Source organism: Notolepis coatsorum (assembly GCF_963971535.1).
Source record: "Notolepis coatsorum genome assembly, chromosome: 11".
Taxonomy (NCBI): Eukaryota; Metazoa; Chordata; class Actinopteri; order Aulopiformes; family Paralepididae; genus Notolepis; species Notolepis coatsorum.
Window position 1 is genome coordinate 115,903,720 of NC_140175.1, and position 20,335 is coordinate 115,924,054.

General features: G+C 45.3%; 1 protein-coding gene across 3 annotated transcripts in view; it reads right to left on the reverse strand.

The window, feature by feature from the left end:
* LOC311236423 (uncharacterized protein) overlaps window positions 1-20,335 on the reverse strand; it is a 123,973-nt gene that overhangs the window by 38,153 nt on the left and 65,485 nt on the right. For 2 of the 3 annotated variants that reach the window (XM_084324104.1, XM_084324103.1), the window contains 5 exons: window positions 18,269-18,382; window positions 11,049-11,159; window positions 10,648-10,831; window positions 10,306-10,447; window positions 8,230-8,558 (listed from right to left, as the gene is read on the reverse strand). In XM_084324104.1, coding sequence (XP_084180230.1) covers window positions 8,230-8,558; window positions 10,306-10,447; window positions 10,648-10,831; window positions 11,049-11,159; window positions 18,269-18,382 — 880 coding nt within the window. The remainder of the gene's footprint in view (window positions 1-8,229; window positions 8,559-10,305; window positions 10,448-10,647; window positions 10,832-11,048; window positions 11,160-18,268; window positions 18,383-20,335) is intronic. The other variant, XM_084324105.1, reaches the window with a different exon arrangement.

A 20,335-nucleotide genomic window follows, 5' to 3' on the forward strand; every position in this document is an offset into this window, starting at 1 on the left:
GAAATAGGACTGTCGCGGTACACATACCCCGTCGCCAAGCTGATGGAGAAATATGCACATCTGCGCAAGTTACCGATCCCGCTCATAGACAATGCTATGCCGACCCTGTTGATAGGCTCCGACCATGCAGACCTCATTGTCCCGATAGACCGGGTTCATACCGGACCCCGAGGCTGTCCTGCAGCAGTCGAGACCCGTTTGGGATGGACTCTCCAAGGCCCGCTCGCCAAATCTCTCAACCGAAGTACAGCCACTAGATGTCTCCACTCCCGAGTCACAGAGGGAGAAACCGCACTCCTGCAACACGTAGAGCGGTTATGGACCTTGGAACAAATGCCCTTTAAGAACGGAAAGAAAGACATTCGCTCTAAAGATGACATTTACGCCATTCACCTCCTCGAGACAGGGACCAAGAGAGTCCCGGTCAACGGCGTGTTGAGATACGCCACGCCACTCCTGCGGCGAGAAGGAATGCCTACTTTCCTTTCCACGCCAAGACAGACGCCACAGAACGGTACCTGCTGAACACGGAGCGGCGCTTAGCCAAGAACCCCGCCCAAGAGGGTGTATACCGCGCTGAGATTGAGAAGCTCATCACAGCGGGACACGTCACAAAGATGGACATTAAAGAGGCTGACCAGACCACTGAATCGTGGTACGTGCCTCACCACAAGGTCCATCACAACGGTAAAGACCGCATAGTATTTAACTGCAGCTACCAGATCGGATCCCAAAATCTGAATAAAGAGTTACTGCCCGGTCCCACACTCGGCCCCTCCCTACTCGGCGTTCTACTCCGCTTCCGCCAGGAAAAGGTGGCCATCAGCGGGGACATTAAAGGAATGTTCCTGCAGGTGAGATTAGTAGAGGAGGACAAGCCCCTGTTACGGTTCCTATGGAGAGAGAAGCCAGGAGATGAGCACCCAGCCATCTACCAATGGGAAGTCCTCCCCTTCGGAACGACGTGCAGCCCCTGCTGTGCTACATTTGCACTACAGAAACATGTAGCAGAGGACCCAGCAGCGGACGAAGAGGTCCGACACAGCGTAAAGAACAGCTTCTACGTAGACAACTGTCTACAAAGCCTTTCAACCCAGGAAGAAGCCGAGGCTCTCCTGATTAAACTCCGCGCCTCATTGATCAAAGGCGGCTTTGATCTCAGGCAGTGGGCCAGCAGCGATCCGCAAGTACTGCGCAGCCTCTCCTCCGAGGACAAGGCAGCCAGCAGCGAGACCTGGATGGCTACAATCCCGGGAGAAGCCCAGGAGATGACCCTGGGATTGGTGTGGCGATTCAAAACAGATTCGCTTCACTACAGACACAAGCCCCTGACTACGGAGCAGGGAAGGCCGGCGGCGGCGCCGACCACCAGACGGAGTGTGTACACAACACTCGCCCGACAATATGACCCGCTAGGATGTATTCTACCGTACACCACCAGGGCAAAAATGATTGTACGAGCATTGTGGGACAAGGACCAGGGCTGGGACGACCCCATTCCCGCACACCTTGCATCCACCTGGAGAGAGTGGGAGATGGAGCTCCACTCACTCCCCGGCGTTAATATGCGCCGAAGCTACTTCCCACCCACGGTGAGGCCAGAGACATGTAAAATGGACTTACACGTCTTCAGTGACGCCTCAGAGGTCGCATACGGATCAGTAGCCTACTTGCGGGCCCAAGAAGAGGGGGGAGAGATCTACACAGCATTTGTCCTCGCCCGCTCGAGAATAGCCCACGCAAGCAACAATCTATCCCACGCCTAGAGCTCTGCGCAGCCCTAGCCGGAGCGCACCTAGCCACGCTCATCCAACGTGAGCTCACCATACCGGTGTCTAGAACAATCCTGTGGTCAGATTCCACGACAGTACTCGCCTGGATCAAATCGGACTCATGCAAGTACAAAGTCTTCGTGGGAGTCAGAGTCACCGAGATTCAAGACTTAACCGAAGAGTTAACCGGAGAAACAGAGTGGCGCTACGTTGATACAAAACAGAACCCAGCTGACGTCATCACCCGGGGAATGCCCCTAGATGACCTCACCCGTCGCAATGTCTACAGTGACGGCCCAGCATTCCTAAAGCTCCCGGAAGGAGAGTGGCCCACGCCTATCCCGAGGGAAGCCAGTCAGGAGGAGGCTGAGAATAAGAAGCCTGTGTTCTGTGGATTGAGCACTGTTATCTCCGCAGACCCCAACATAGATGATTGCACTACCATAGAGAGTGCACAACAAAGGACATTCCTACTGCACTACCTACCGTCTCTACAGACCCGCCAGAAGTGGGTAAAGGAGAGAGACAATTTGACAGAAGGAACAGTCGTCATGATTATTGATCAATCACTGCCCAGAGCTATGTGGCCGGCCGGCCGCGTAAGCAAAGTGATCACCGGTGCCGACGGCAAGGTCCGAGCAGCTGAAGTGCTTGTCCAGGGTCGCACTTACACCCGTCCCGTGGCGAGGCTCATAGAACTGCCCCGACTCCCAGACACAATCGATGATGACCATGACCCTATAACCCTATGACTTTGTGAAGTTGACTGACCCCTACAGCAAACCCTTATGTGTAAATAGACAACGCGATTAATCTGTCTCTGCTTAACTGATTAGGTCTGGGACCAATCAGGGGGTGGCTGTTGTGAAGGGCCAGATTAAACCGAATATATATATTTATTTATATATATATATTTAATTGTATTTGTATATTCTCTAATATTCCCTGATATCCCTTGTATATTCCTTGTACAATATGCATTGAATATCCATTCTAGCCTACTGAACATCCCATAATAGTCTCCATTCTACTATTGGTCGAGACCTTGGTGCCAGGCTGCCATACCCCCCAGACCCAGTTCAAACGTACCGCTCAACATGTACGAACAAGTCCTAGTTCCGCGTAGGAATCTGGCTACCGCACCACTAACGGTACTATTTGTTCATAGTGCGTATATATACTGCGCTACTAAAGTAGGACTTCCTTTTTAGTCCAGTTTCTTACCCTCCAATAGAGTGACAGACGTAAAGCCTCCCCGCGACGCCACGTGTGGGAGTAAGGCCAAGTTCGGCCTACCATCGGTATTGAGACATCGTGTATATTAATATTTGAATAGTCATATTTGGCACTATATCGTCGAGTTGGACGTAGTCTATTAAGCTAATAATAGTCTATTCATATGTAGTGCTTCGTGCGGTGAGAATACTATCGTAGTCAGTACCCCATCGTTTCGGGCAGAGAACTGGCTGCTTATCCAGGGTGGCCGACCCCATGTGAGGCTGCACCCGAGGAGCCCCAGAGCCGACGAGCGAGTGGACCTGCATACCGGATTATTCTACCGACGACAGCCCGCCTTCCCAGGCACGGATTATGCTTTGTATACAGTGATTATTCTATGGATAAAGACCAACACTGCCGTGTGTTGGAAACCCCCCCCCGGAGAGGACGACAGGTGAGGAGACGCTCTACACGACGAGGTCGCTTCACGTCTCTCCATCGTGGACCGAAGGAAGCCGGCCCACAGAGAGTCCAACTGCTTTCATCTGTGGATCGAGGATCGCTGAGGCACCGAGCCGCACAACCGTGGGTTCTCCCAGGATACCCTCGGCCAGACGGATACAGCCAGACTCTACCCCCCCCCCCCCCCCCCTTCTCCAGTTGTCTTACAAGTGACCGGAATTCCCCCCTAGTGTATCCAGTTCTATAATCATTAAAGTATCATTGCTATTATTCCTTAACTATTCCAGGTCGTATATGTACCACCTGCGCCTTCAGAGATTGGACATTCTCTATTGATATACCGACGAATACTCTTGCCATAAAAGTGCATACTAATTCCCATTCATAAATGTGATTGATTTGATTAAGTGCTTGCTCTACACACCATCGCTGTGTAGAAATAAAGACCTATTTCTAATTCGTACATTTGTGTTGGATCCGTTTCATCTACGTGACAGTGTTCATCATAATATATTTATGCCGAGTACTGGGTGGCCGAATATTAAGTACAAAGGTAGTGGTAGTAAGTATCATATCTAACAATACAGTCAGGGAATTGTACCCCTCAGTTACAATATTCATAAATAATGTCTCCCACCTTTTCCAATTTATTTACCACTGTTCCTTTAAGTCCATCCAACACCATTTTCAAATCCCTGTTAACTGTCTCCCATTATTTCCTTTCATTTGCCCTAGATCATTTAACTCTAGCCTTTTGCCCACAGTTCTTCTCTCTGACCAGCATGCTGGCCTCAGTACCATCTACATCCCCTCCTATAATGGGGTGTTAACGCATGCCAGCCCCCGATGGGGTTTATTCCCTCAGCCGTCTTTCCAAGCAGTCACATGAAAAGTAAGTTGTCAAGCCCTGTGATGTTCTCAAATCAATAAGTAATCGTGTTTAATAATCATGATTTCAATATCAATAAGAATAATCGTGATTATGAATTTTGTCATAATCGAGCAGCCCTAGACTGTACTGTGGAATTTGTTTCAGTCAGTTTTACAAGTGTTGCTACTAAGGCTGTCAAAGTTAACTAACACACAATTATTTTAACGCCACTATTTTTTTAACGCAAGATTAACATTTAAAAAAAAAAACTCTCATTGATACTATGTTAGTTTCTGACTCAGTGTGAGAGAAAGAGAGAGAGTGAGAGAAAGAGAGAGATGAGGAAGGGGCAAGAGAGAAAGAGAGGTGGGAGAGGGAGAGAGGGGGGTGAGAGAGATGAGGAAGGGGCAAGAGAGAAAGAGAGCTGGGAGAGTGTGTGTGTGTGTGTGAGAGGCAGAGAGGGGGGGTGCGAGTCCTCAGCCCTTGTGTGGGTGAATGTAACAAGTTCCTAACGTTTTCTTCCCCCTATTATTTCATGCACACTTTATTCATTGTTTTAATTTTTTTTTTTTTTTTTAAGTTATTTTGAGCATCACTCTGTTTTGAATTTGATGCAAATTCATGAGAGTCATCCTTTTGTGTTAAATGGCTGCATAAAGCAAGCATTTGTTGACTCTCATGTTGATAAGAGTATTAAAACTTGAAAAAGATCCGTTTAAGGCAGGGCTGTACGTTAACTTTTTTTGCACATAGCACTGGTGCTACAGAGGTTGATAGTTTTCTAGCACAGGCCAAAATCTTGTAGCACAAGTATAAAATGTGTTATATTTGTAACAGTCAGTAATGTGCCTATTGTATTTGTGTTATTTAGTTGCAGTGTCATGTTTAGCGGTCATTTTCATGCTGACGTCACACAGCCAGACACGTTACGTGTAAGGAATTATGGGATTTGGTGTTGGGTGTATGGACTCTACTAGGGGTGGGAATCACCAGTTTCATCACGATACGATACGATATTGATTCTTTGGACAACGATACGATATTTGCTGATACCTGCCACGATACGATACGTGCAATCGATATGATACAATATCATAAGCCCATTTAACACAATCAGTTACATTTAGATCCAACTCAAAAAAGGTAACACAAATATAATTTGAAAAAATTTATTTAGCTCTTCCAGACATTTAAATGAAAAACAATCTATTGTTTTTAATACAAATAGACCTCCTGTTCACTGTAAAGTGCCACGTTTTGATATATTGAGCTTTAAACTCACAACACGCAACCTAAAACCCCTTCCTCTCCCAAACCGTTCCTGCAATTGTTTCATGATGATCATGAATACATTTATTATGTTATGTTTAAATATCAACATTATCTGTCCACCCTCAGTACATTTACTATCAATATAATATACTCGTCTGACTTCATCTGATCTTTTCAAACACACACACACAGAAGGGAGAATATAAGATATATTTTAAGCACTCGCAAGTGAACAAAGCGCCCCATTGACTTACAGCGCTGGCGTAATAGCGCCCTCTGGCGCCCCGACCCGTGGCGCAGAATGAGTTAATTTTGGTCTTTAACACGACGTGGTCATAAAAGAATGGCGAGGATTGCAAAGCATGTTAGATGCATTTGACCCGTTGCGGAATAAAACAGCAGGGATTTGTTTTGGGTCGCGAAATAGGCACACTAGCCTTGCTATGTTGCAATGTCCGTGTTCCAGACGCTACTGCTGTGTGCTGTTGAGCCGAGCAGATACGACGATTTCTGGTGACTCTGGGATTATCCTCTCCTTTTGGGTCCGTTGTTATACTATCTATCCATTTGTCTGTCTGTCTACTAACAAATATATCTGTCAGTTTGTCTGTGTCTGTCTGTCTGTCTAATCTATTAACAATTCTATCTATTCTAATTGATCAGGAGCTGTAGATGGAAAACATATCCAAATTCGTTGCCCTCCCAAAGCTGGGAGTGATTTTTTTAATTATAAGGAGACTCACTCCCTTGTCCTCCTGGCTGTGTGTGATGCCCATTATCGTTTCACGATGGTCGATGTGGGAGCATATGGGCGTCAGAGTGACGGTGGCGTCTTTCAGGAGAGTGAGTTTGGGCAGAAACTCCTGAGTGGCACACTGACTATACCGCCACCCGATGTCCTGCCTGGTACAGAGGTCACCACCCAATGTCCTGCCTGGTACTGAGGTCCCCAGTCCTCATGATGTCCTGCCTGGTACTGAGGTCCCCAGTCCACCCGATGTCCTGCCTGGTACTGAGGTCCCCAGTCCACCCGATGTCCTGCCTGGTACAGAGGTCCCCAGTCCATCTCGGAGAACTGGACCAGGTTTACAACTACCATCACAGCAGGGCTCGGAGAATTATTGAGAATACTTTTGGAATAATGTCAGCCAGATGGCGGATCCTTGGCCGCCCCATAGAGTTTCATCCTCCAAGACGGTCCATGTGGTGAAAGCGTGTGTAGCGCTACACAACTGGCTGACCTACACCGATGACCATTGCCAGTACATCCCCCCGAATTACGTAGACACTACAACTCCATCGGGAGACATCCTGCCAGGTGATTACACACACACTGTACACAGAGTATCACCTTCTACAACACAATAACCCCCCCCCCCCCCTGTCACTGAGTAGTGATTCTGATTAACAATTCCAGTTCTCGTTTTCCCATCCCTGCAGGCAGGTAGCTGGACAGGATGGCCCCCTTGACACTCAAGCTCACATCAGAAGGCCCAGAGCTACCCGAACAGCACATGGTGTGAGGAACAACCTGTGGGACTTCTTCTCATCGCCTCATGGTCTTGTGCCATGGCAAACTGCCACTATAAGAGGCAGATTATGAGGCTTGTGAAGGCTTGCTTCCTTCTTATGGATTAGAAGGGGGGGGGGGGGGGGGGGGCATGGTTGATAGAGTTAAAGGGGGGGGGGGGGGGGAGTTCTGTAATGTTTTGTGATGTTTGTAATCTTGTAGCCTTTGAGGTGTTTTGGTACCATGAGGTGCAAGCATAGTCGTAGTACCCTTGAATGAGTGCTCAGTGGGTCACTCTCGCAATTTTGTAGTCTTTGGGGACGTGTCCCTGTTTTATGGATAGGTTGTGTGGCAGTTAGCTCTGGTATTATAATAATAATAATTATAATATAATAATAATAATTTAGGACCTGCTTAGAGTGTTAGCCACGCTTCTAGGCCTCTTTGCTTTTGGAAAGAATGATACATTTAAAAAATAAAAATAAATTCATTCGACTATTCGAGGTTGGCAGTCAACTACGGCTCCTTTCGATCGATTGGTCGACTAATCGGGGTCAGCCCTAATATGTATATATACCTGCATAATCCTTCTATATACCTACTTATACACAGGGGTGTAAAAAGTACCCAGAAATTATATTTAAGTGAAAGTATGGGTACAGTCTCAAAATCTTACTCGAGTAAAACTCAGAGTATCTGACTAAAAACACACTTGAGTAAAAGTCAAAAAGTTTCTACTTTTAAATGTACTTAAGTACTAAAAAGTAAAAGTAAAAACTTTTTTTCTGACTGTATTCTTCTGATAGCAGGTGTTTAATCAAATATCCCAGCTTTTACCATTTCAAGTTTGAAGTCGTCTTTGCGGACCCCTAGGTTTTTGTAATATGCTAGGATATGTTCTACCCTGCTGTGTTCTATATTATCTATCTACATTATCGTTATTGTTGTTATTCAATGTTGTGTTTGTTGTTGAAAAAGAAAATTTAAGAAAGCTTATTTTTCAGTCACTTATAAAATGTATTTAAAGATTTGTAGTAACATATTTATAACAATATAACATAACAATATAACAATATAACATAACAAATCATCAACAATCAACAAATCTTTAAAAAGATATTTACATTGACAGCCAGGTCTGAGTGTCGGTGTGCTCAAGCTCCAGGTTGTACAGCATCTCATGGATCTTTAATTGTGCATGTGCCCTAACTCCAAGTGGTAGACGTTGCAACATATCCGTCACCATGGCAGCGAAACGGCCTTCAGCTGAGTCCATCCTTTCCTCTCTCTCAGCTCTGCGCTGGTCAAGGGCCTCCAGCCTCAACCTTATTCCATCATCTTCCCCTCTTTGCCTCTTCCACCTTGGGGTGCTGGTCCTTGGGGCGCTGGTCCTTGGGGCGCTGCAGGTGTTGCTGGTGCTGCTTGGAGGCCAATTTGAACTGCAATTGGCAACCTAATATCAGGGTGACACATTGGTTTAAAATAATGATGTGGACATTTTAATTGTAAAGCATAACATATTGATTTCCATTAAAAGTAAAACTACTGGAGCATATCGCTGCTGGCGGGACAAAACCTCCTAACTCCATTTTTTTTTTTTTTTTTGTTTATCAACTCAGTAGATCATCCTCCATGTGTGTGTGGTTTTACAAAGTCTACACAATGGGAAAGCATTAAACCAATCATCTGTCTAAACCTCGTAACTCTATTCGCCCTCAAATTAGGGGTGGGCGATATATCGAGTATACTCGATGTATCGCGGAGTGTTCTACCCGAGATGTAGTACTGTACTATATCGCGAACATCGAGTATTTAGTCTATATGGCGCCGCCCGCGGCCGAGAGACACTCGCAGTGCTTTCCTCGAGAAGGGACGGCGGAGCTATAGGCTAACGTTAGTGTAGTCAGGGCTGTACAGTGCGATATAATGTTGCGGTTGTAATTTCATTAGACAGACCAGCGCGGACTTTTAATAACATGTAATTTAATTGACACGAGCAATGAGCTAACGGTAGCTGCTAACCAAGGTATCCATTAGGATTATGCTAAGCTAACTAGCGATAGCTGGTAACCCTGGTAAACGGTCAAAGCGGACTCCACAAGACTAGTTCCATTCGTGAGGAAATGGGGTGGGTTATATTGACAACGCTTGACAACAGCAGTTTAAACATAACTTCATATTTATTAGTTATTCGTTTCTGTATATCATTCAAGTTCCATCTCCGTGTGTCTCCATCTCCATCTCTTCCTGTTTACATTCGAGTGTGACGTTATCACCTACGGCAGCTTAGACGATCAAAAACGCGAACCTAGAACAAACCCCGAGGGGGGGGGGGCTGGCTCTCTTGTTCATTCTCGCCCCCTCTCTCTCTCTCTCTCTCGCTCTCTCTCTACATTCAATGATTTAAAGTAGCCAAACGTTACAGACAGTATAAATACTAACTGGATAGTTGATGATATAAACATTTAATTTCATTATCTTAAATATTCTAAAATCATTAAGTCTGCTATAAGCCATTATACCTTTGTGTGTGATTATTATTTTCTCACAGTAGGGTGTGTATATATATACATATATATATATGTGTGTGTGTTTGGCTAAAGTGGATAGAAAACACAGTACTGTGTAAAAGGCACCCAAGAGTTTTTATATAAATTGTCTTAGATGTAAATAATTTTTTTTATTAGTGTGTCAGTAGACTACTCTTAGTACATTTTCATTAAATTATTTTTTAAAGCATCTTCAAGGTTTAATAATGCAAACATATGTTGCAGGGACTTATTATAATCACCATATTGGCATGACTGTATGCATCAAAGGGTTAAATCAAGCATTTTTAAGTGATTTAGAGGAAATGTAAAAATATCGCGATATATATTGTGTATCGCGATATAGCCAAAATATATCGCGATATCATTTTTGGCCATATCGCCCAGCCCTACCTCAAATCTGTGTTCGTTTTTTTCATCTGCTGAAAAGTTGGGTTTTTGGAGTTATGAGGTTTTGTCCCGCCAGCAGCGATATGTAGCTATAGGATAAATAGATAGCTAGCTAACTCAGAAAAGCTAAAGATAATAAAATAAAGAAGTGGAATAAAGTAAAATGGGATATCAACTAAATTAAAAAGATGGCTAGCTATCAAAAAAGCTAACTCAATGGGATTTTGCTAATGATAACCAGGTATCCAATAACTCACTTACCTCACTGGGAAAGATTTTCTCTGTCTGTCGGGTTTTTATAAAACCGTCAAGCCATGACAGCAGTGAATAAATAGGGGGGACGCCAACTCCACTCGCCCCATCCCCCCTTTTCCCCTTCATCTTTTTTTTGGCTTTGGCCAATCTGTGTGAATGAATGAATGAATGAATGAATGAAAACTTTATTTTAATTCGAAAACAGATACTTAACAGATTGCAGAATGGGTACAATACAGTACGGGTCAATACACACAATTGGTAAGGGGATGCAGACCAGAGAAAGACGTTTGTCTTGGTTACATCAGGGTCCCCCATTTTCAATTCATAATTCATAATTGTACGTGCCTGTCCCTCAGGTACTTCCATTTCCCTCTGCAAACGGCCACATCCTTGCCCAATGTATGGGCAATCTCCCTCCAGGAGTTGCAGGTTTTCTGAAAATCCTTATAGTCCCGGAGTGACATGTCGTATAAATGTCTGTATTTTTTTACTTCACTCGCCAGTCTCTCGTCAAATTTCACATCTGTCTCTGCCATCGTTTCACCACAAGATGGCGGTGGCGGCAAGGGAAGATCGGTGTCACGTTAATGCAGGTCAATGTCATGTTATGGTAAAACAAATAGATTGAGGCTTCATGGAAAGAAAGAGGAGGGAAAGCCGTGGACACCGAGACATACAACTATGCTGCAACAGAGGATGGACAACAAGAGAAAAGAAAGATGACAAGAAAAAGAAAAGTAACATACTGGTCTCCTGGTCTGTGGGCTCCTCCTTCAGCCCAGTGGACATATCCGTGGGGGGGTCTAGCGTGTCCTGAACCTCCTCTATTTTAATCATCAGTAGGTCGCTGGGTGGATCTGGAACAGAGGGAGACAGAAAAAGTATTTACAGTGCCATGAAAAAGTATTTGCCCACTTTCTGATTTCTTCTGTAATTACAGATTTAATCTTTATACAAAATCTAATACAGGATGTAATTGAGTCCTGAGCCTCTTCTTTCATGATTGATAGGAAGTTGGAGGTAGATCTGGGGCAGAGGGAGACAGCAACTAAGGAAATACTCCAGTATTTACAGTATTATTTTACAAATTATTATATTTATATACTGAACTTTATTTAAAATCAAACATACTTCCTTTTCCTCCATTACATTTATTTAAGTTAAACAAGACCACTGACTGGGCGATATGGCCTAAAAATAAAATCTCAGATTTTTCCACACCACATTCGATTTACGGTTTTAATCGATTTTCTTCTCTTAAAAACTAGAAACGCCAAGGAAATCATTCAAATAAGCTTTGTTTTTATTTGACACAAATTATTGAACCAAGATGAATTTCCCCATTGGGATTGAAGTGCAAACCTAACTTTCACCAATCTTCACTTAAGAAATATAATAATTATATATATATAAAAGTAGGGCTGGGCGATTCATCTATTTTATCGATTAATTCGAATTCATGATTTAGGATGATTTAAAAATTAAAATCGATTTTCAAAAAAATAATATTTCAAAAAATATTTTACAAAAAGTGATATTTAGTGAAAGTTAGATTTGCATTTGATTAAATTCATTGTTGTTTGATGATCAAGGGGCATCTTTTATTTGTTTTAAAGGGGCTATGTACTGCTATTCCTAGCACTATTTGGGCAACTTTACACAATTCCTGTTAGTCTATTGAAGACATCTGTAAGGTTTTTTTCAAAAAAATGCATTGTTTTATATTTCTAATCAAGTACTCAAAACCATCATTTTCCAGCTTCAAGATTTCAGGCTGTTATGGCCTGGCTCCGCCCATAAGCACTTTGAGTCAGCCCACACAGTCTGCTACTGGTAGATCAGGGTCCCCCATTTTCAATTCATCATATGACACACACGACATACAGATAGACAGTACTGCTACATTTATGACATAACAGATTTTCAAATACAGTACTGTTTGTGATACTAAAAAAATCCAGAAAAAGAGTGTATATACATTTGACATAGAAACTGTGCATTGGAGGAGGTTGGGTAGGTGGGGTGGGGCTGTACATTGGAGGTGGGGGGGGGGGGGGGGGGGTTGGGTAGGGGGGGACACACTGTACATTGGAATACTGACATACATTTGACATAGAAACTGTACATTGGAGGAGGTTGGGTAGGTGGGGTGGGGTTGGGTGGGGCTGTACATTGGAGGTGGGGGGGGGGGTTGGGTACATTGGAATACTGACAAAGCCATGCTTGGACTGAGAGAGAGAGAGAGAGAGAGATAGGGGGGGTGGGAGAGAGAGAGAGAGAGAGAGAGAGAGAGAGAGAGAGAGAGAGAGAGAGAGAGAGAGAGAGAGAGAGAGAGCGAAACCCGACACCTCTGCACACACTGGAGAGTAGGAGGGGCTAAAGGACGGGATGACTCGGCTTGATAGCCCGATGGCATCCATACTTTGTCCCGAAATGGTGTGGGAGCCGTTGCAAAAGCCGGTTCCCCAAGGGAAATCGGCTAGGCAGTTGGCTAATTGGAGTGACCAGGTGTACATCGCCGCGACTCAGAGCCTAGCTGCGACCTCCAACATCGCGCAGCTAGCACGCTACATGTCGGGGCTGATGGCGGGCGGGTCGGTATTGGATGACCATCAACAATACCTTCACGCCCCAGGCGGCTGGAGCCATCCTGCACCTAACCCAGCTGCAGGCGATAGCCGCGGGGAAGGAGCGCGCCCTGGCCACTCTCTCCCAGCGCCACCTTTGGCTGGAGCAGGCGCGGGTGCCGGAACAGAGGAGGATTCCGCTGCTCATGGCCCCCCTCTCCGATGCTGGGCTATTCGGGTCGGCCATGCAGCAGATGACGGCAGCCTGCAGAGAGATGGAGGAGGAGCGCTCTGTGCTCCAACCCCATTTCCCCCGACCTGATGCCACCGGTGATGTCCGGAAGAAGCAACGCCGGCAGAGGACCGCGACCGTTGCCTCCGTCACCACCGCCGCCGCTGCTGGACCTTCGGCGAAGAAGGCCAGGAGTGAAGGGAGTGCCTCGTCCGCTGCAGCCAGCCGCACCACGCCCGGAGGTAACGGTAGGGATCGTCGTGACCAGGCTCCCCAGAACTGTTCCTCCGGGCCGGCTCCCTGTGGGAGCAAACAGCGCTCTGCACGCGGAAGGCGCCGCTAGTGACTCCCCTGTTTACCCCCCCCCCCCCAACATATGATTTTGGTGAGGGACTGTTTTTTGTTACAAAATGTGTTTATTCACTATATATTGGGGATACGATGTATAACCCTCACCTAGCTGTGGGGTTGTGTGCTTGCTTAGGGAGTAGGACAGTTTTCTTGAAAATTGTGTTCTGGTCGCTATACATGTGTGCTTAGCAAGGCCTGTGGCTAGCACTCAGTCGAAAGACTTGTCTTCCCTCATCATGAAGAAGACTGTTCTTCTTGCAGTAGTAAGAGTGAACTTTACCTTTTTTATCTGAGGGTAAAACCAATCTGGGCGGGTTGTGTGTATTCTGTTACGTTTGGGAAACATGGCACGGAGTCCACAACCATGTTAGAGTGTTAGCCTACAGCAGGGCTATTCAACTAAATTGTTCAGGGGGCCACATTGTCAGAAACCCAAGGGGCCAGGGGCCGGACTGCCACGGCGCCTCCCCGTGCTATGAATATATGTACACTTGACACAACACGCAACCACATTTTCACAACTTTTATTTAAAGGGGAACTATTTTACTATTTCTTTCACTATTTGGCCACTTTTACACAATTCCTGTGGGTTTATGGAACACCTCTGTAATTTCTTTTTTTTTATTCATTGTTTTGTATTTCTAATCAAGTACTCAAAAACAGCATTTTTCTACCTCAAGATCTTAAGCCGTTTTGAGCCTGGGCTCCAACCACAGTGGGAACTGTGTGGAAACTCAGCTGATTATCATGCAGTGGTGTCTCTCTGACATCACAAATCAGCACATTTTCAGATGACTCAGTTCAGTGAGGGTGAATATTGTGAGAGGAGAATTGGAAGAATGCGCCAATATGAGAATTAGAGACATAGATCATATTAATATAAGTCCACATAGCTAGGAAACAATGCTAAACACTGAAAAAGGCCATTTATAAGATAGTTCCCCTTTAACTACATTGCAAAAGTAGTATACTTTTCAAAAAAAGTACTTCATTTATGTGCCACATCTGCAACATCTCCTGCAAAAAGTGCTTCATTTATGACTGTGCAACAACTGCAACATCTCCTCTTCAACATTTCAATATAAAAATAAAATAAAAAACAAACAAGTGCATGATGTGCATCTGAACATTCTAACATCAACACTTGAACAAAAAAACACATTTATAGTGCAGCTGAGCTTATGAAAAAGTGCTTCATGTCTGTGCAACAACAGCAAATCACAGCATCTTATTAGCACTTATTGTCGACTCTTAACTCTCAAACATCAGGGGGGTGGGGGGCAGACAGGCCTAGCCTACATACACACATCTAATGAGAGCGATTGCACTTCTTTGACTGGGCAATGGCAGAGAAAGAGGGTTCATACGAAGTGAGGGCTACCCGCAAACAGTGATGCAAATGCTCATTTGTCAAGGAGGCATGGTTGCTTGTTTTAATGGCATTCATGTGAGAGAAACTGGATTCACAGGTGTATGTTGAGCCAAACATTGTTAGCACAGATATTGCCAGCGTTTTTATTTTGGGGAATGTCTTGACATGAATACACTTTATCCAAAATGTTGTGGTGGATTCATTCTCAAGTGCCTGCTTCAGAGCAGATGATGCTTTCATGTCAATTATTTCAAGTTGCAGGAGACCTTCATCAATGTGAAGTGATGCAAGGAACTCTTGTCCTTTTGTGGAAATAGCAGCTACATTGGCAAATGGGTTGCTCACAAAATGCATCAATTCTCTGGACATGTAAAATTCATCAAATCGACTTGCAAAGTTTTCCCTCAATTTATCAATGAAATCTGTCATTAATTGAGTGACTTTTGGCTCAATTGTGCGTGTTAACGTTGACATGAAAAGAAAAAAGTAAAAAAAAAAAAAAGAAAAAAAAAGAAAAAAAAAAGAAAAAAAAAATTTAATTTTTTTTTTTTTTATTATCATGTAATCTTTGGCGGGCCCGTCAGAATCATCCCGTGGGCCGGATCTGGCCCGCGGGCCGCCAGTTGAATAGCCCTGGCCTACAGAAGTAATCACATATGTAGCTTGTACAGAGGTCTTTGACCCTCTCTTTAAACGTCTGTGTTTTCTCTTTACTTGGTGAAGTATGTAAACACGGGTGACGTGTTCGCACATGAGCCTAAAGCCTTGTATAAAAACCCGTTTTCACAAACGAGTTTATCCTGGTGGATATACGCTTTTCAGGTAGCATGCTAGGTAAACTGATATCATGCGCTGCTTGTTTGGTTTCATCGTATCCGGGGTATCGGGTCATAAAAAAAAAATCGAACCTCGACTAACCTTACTGTCATGCACTTGTCCTAATAAACTAACCTACACTGTAACACGCAACACTTTGATGAACATTGTTACTCAGCTGATAGAGTTATACCCTTCTTGCTGTCTTGTCGCACAGAACTTGTAAGTCGCTTTGGATAAAAGCGTCAGCTAAATGACTAAATGTAAATGTAAAGTATAAGGGGGTGAAGTGGTAACCCCCCCCCCCTTTTCTGATTGGCCAGGGGGTTGGACCTCCTGTTCTTCGGTCTTCCTGTCACGCTGTCGGGTCAGCGCGTCACAACAGGGTCGGGGGGGGGGGGGGGTTCCCTGGTCCCACGTCATATTTGGGCAGGTGGGTCACGGAATTTCCCCGGCCATAGAATACGTCACTGGGCACGTTGGTCATGAGGCTTCCGTGAGTTTTTTTCAGGCTCCATGTTGTGGACCACTGTCGTTGTCAAGATTGAGTTGTGCGGTGCATTGGAAACTTTGTTTTCTGCTCTGCTCTCTATTGCATTATGTGTTGAGCTTTTGGTCACGTGGCTCAATGTTTACATACATCTTTTCAATTATTACTCACGTGGGAGGTCTCTCTGGGGGTTCCCTGTCTCCTCTCTTTTATACAGAGCAGTGTTGACAGGGTTTTTTTTTGTAGAGCGACTGGGATGGAGATTTTATCTCTTCCCGAGCGCCAGTGTACTAGGTTAGTCTCGACGAACTCTCTCTCATCTCTGGGGGGAGATGACGGAGTAGATCAAAGCATTGGCGGAGGGGTCTCACGCCCAAGGGGTGGGCCACCGGGCACGGTGCGTTCATGTTCTGACCGTCTTGGTGGCGCCCTCTGTGATGTTTTAGATCGACACGCGTACCTACCCCCCTCTTAGGACTGGGGATGGTGGCGTGATTAGGACACAGGACTGGTTCTAGTCGCGCCGGACCAGGTCAGTTAACCCGTTGTCCGCCGGGGCGCAGATCTGTTGTTCCGGTACCCTGAAGGACTTTGTGCTTTTTCGGGGGGAAAATGCTGAGTTGGCCCGGGCGTCGCAGGGTTTGATGTTATGGAGGTGTGTGTCGTGGTTACGTCACGAGTTATCCTTCGCAGTTGCTTGGTCCATATTGTGTTGTACCTTGCGCTGTGCTAAGGGGCCTGGTCCTTCTCCATTCTTTTTCGCCCCTCCCTTCCCCTGCTTGGCGGGGCTGGGAGGGGGCTGTCGAGGTGGTTCTATTGTACCCCTCTGGCATCCCTGTGTACGTCCCGGTCTGCCGGGCCCAGGTCCAAACTCGTTCTCGTCGCCCCGTTGGCCTGGGTTAACCCCTTCTTGAAAACTGAAACACTTGTACTGCCTGTATAGCCGGTGTATACGCGCAGTTGTGTTTCAGAGTTTTTTCTTGGGGGGGTTAAGGGAACAACCACCTCCTGTTAAACTAAACATAGGGGGGTGGTTGATTCCCCGGTGTGTTGGTAGCAGAGTCGACTATCGGGTTTAGGCCGGGCTTGACCCCGTCTGCCTGCGAGTGTGCCCCCGCACTTTTCATGACGTCTGCCAATCGTGTCAGCCTTCTCTACCTCAACCTCTCTAGGGGGTCGGGTTTTGTGGAGGCCGCTCTGCTCAGCCCCTGTGTTCCACTAGAGTGCAGAGCATAAGCTATACGATATATAACATACGGTTATCCTATAACCATAGTTATATGAGTATAGCGAGCGCTCTGCACTGACTCACTGAGGACCCCGTGGTCTTCGCCTTCGGTGGTGAAAGACTTGGGAAGGAGCTGTTAGTATGGCCACGACCCCGCTTATGTAGAGGAGCGGATGTGGGTGTGGCCAGGCGGATGGGTGTGTACATGTGAAGAAAATTATTCAGTATTAGATTGATAAGGGATAGGTTTCCACTAGAGTGCAGAGCACTCGCTATACTCATATAACTATGGTTATAGGATAAGCGTATGTTTTAGTCTGTGGGCATGTAGGTAGTGTGTGTGTGTGTGATGTCTGTCATCACATCGTAATATTGGCCTCGGGCTTAAAGGGACACTCCAACATTTTGGGAAATTTGCTTATTTGCCATATACCCTGGAGTTAGACAAGAAGATATATACCTTACATACCGTTAGCCTAGCTTAGCATCAGTCACTGGAAGTAGGTTCCTCCATTAGCCTAGTTCCCAACGTCTTCCTACTCCTACTACACGCACAGAGAGGAAAAAGGTATATATCTTCTTGTCTAACTCCAGGGTAGATGGCAAATAAGCAAATTTCCCAAAATGTTGGAGTGTTTCTTTAAGTCGGGCTAGGGCCGAATAATTGCTTAACTTTTCGGGCTAGGGTAGGGCCGGGCCTGAATGCTACAGGCTTGGGCCGGGCTGGGACAGACATGTCAGGCCCCTGCAGACGTCTACCCTACAGCCTTAATCAATAGGTGACAGAATCAAAATTATCATATTCATTTTTAAGAATTCGCATAGGTAAATTCTTAACCTCACATCTAGAGACTTAAAAAGATGTCTAAGAAAAAGAAAGAAAGAAGACAAGAAAAAGAAACAACATACTGGTCTCCTGCTGGTCTGTGGGCTCCTCCTTCAGCCCAGTGGACATATCCATGGGGGGGTCTAGCGTGTCCTGAACCTCCTCTATTTTAATCATCACTAGGTCACTGGGTGGATCTGGAACAGAGCGAGACAGACAAAGTATTTGCTCACTTTCTGATTTCTTCTGTAATTTTTTAAAAATCTTTAAATTCAAAATCGAATACAGGATGTAATTGAGTCCTGAGTCTCTTCTTTCATGATTGATAGGAAGTTGGAGGTAGATCTGGGGCAGAGGGAGACAGCAACTAAGGAAATACTCCAGTATTTACAGTATTATTTGACAAATTATTATATTTATATACTGAACTTTATTTAAAATCAAACCTTTTCCTCCATTACATTTATTTAAGTTAAAGGGGAATTATTTTTACTATTCCTAGCACTATTTGGGCAACTTTACACAATTCCTAGTCTATTGAAGACATCTGTACGTTTTTTTTCAAAAAAATGCATTGGTTTATATTTCTAATCAAGTACTCAAAACCATCATTTTTCAGCCTCCGGATTTCAGGCGGTTATGGCCTGGCTCCGCCCATAAGCACTTTGAGTGACAGTCAGTCCACTGAGTGAGTGAGTGAGTGAGTGAGTGAGTGAGTGAGTGAGTGAGTGAGTGAGTGAGTGAGTGAGTGAGTGAGTGAGAGAGAGAAAACAGCGTGTCTCCCAGAGAGAGAGAGAGAGAGAGAGAGAGAGAGAGAGAGAGAGAAAAAACAGCGTGTCTCCCAGAGAGAGAGAGAGAGAGAGAGAGAGAGAAAAAACAGCGTGTCTCCCAGAGAGAGAGAGAGAAAAAACAGCGTGTCTCCCAGAGAGAGAGAGAGAGAGAGAAAGAGAGAAAAAACAGCGTGTCTCCCAGAGAGAGAGAGAGAGAGAGAGAGAGAGAGAGAAAAAACAGCGTGTCTCCCAGAGAGAGAGAGAGAGAGAAAACAGCGTGTCTCCCAGAGAGAGAAAGAGAGAAAAAAACAGCGTGTCTCCCAGAGAGAGAGAGAGAAAAAACAGCGTGTCTCCCAGAGAGAGAGAGAGAGAAGAAACAGCGTGTCTCCCAGAGAGAGAGAGAGAGAGAGAGAGAGAGAGAGAGAGAGAGAGAGAGAGAGAGAAAAACAGCGTGTCTCCCAGAGAGAGAGAGAGAGAGAAAAAAAACAGCGTGTCTCCCAGAGCAGGCCATGTGAGCGGCGCGGCGCGCGAGCGGCGCGGGGCGCGGAGCGGGCCGTTTTGACGTGAGCGAGGAGTGGGTTTTAAAATGGGTCGGCGCGACGACCGGAGCGAGAGTTCTCCTCCGCTCCAAGCCGCTCAGGTCCGCTCCTCAGTGCGCACGGCACTGGTCTGGGAGGCGTCTACCAGACCAGACCAGATGGCACCGGTCCACAATGCACCTGTCCTCAGTGTCCGTCCTGTAAACAGACCTGCATGTGCTTACAAGAAATCCCACAACGTGAAAGCATGGCCGTGTTTGCTAAATATTTTAAAAAAGTAACAGATAATAAGTTCAAATGTATCGTGAAAACAACTAACGATGATGGTGAGGAGACAGAATGTGCAGACTATATTACCGTCGGAAGAGATTCTTCTTGGAATCTAAAGAGACACATTGGGAGGAAGCATGACCACATATTTCGCGAACATAATGAGAAGAAATCCAAAGGTTTGTTACTCGTCATTATTAGCCATTTTGAAATTGGTAGCCTTATTACAGCTTAATGTATTGTAGACCTAATATAAAGCATGGTCTCTGACAAGAACAAGTTACAGGTTGAAAAAACCCTCAGCTCGGAACTAGGCAGAATCTGCATATGGCTCGCTGATAACAAACTATCATTACACATGGGCAAAACAGAGTCCATTCTCTTCGGTTCAAATAACAAACTCAGCAAGACCGACGGCTTCTCAGTTACAGTGGGTGACAATATTGTCACAAGGAAAGATGAAATTACCTACCTGGGGTCCATCCTAGAGGCTAATCTCTCCTGTGACAAAATGGCATCCAATGTAATAAAAAAAGTCAACCAACGAACTCGATTCTTGTACCGGATCTCC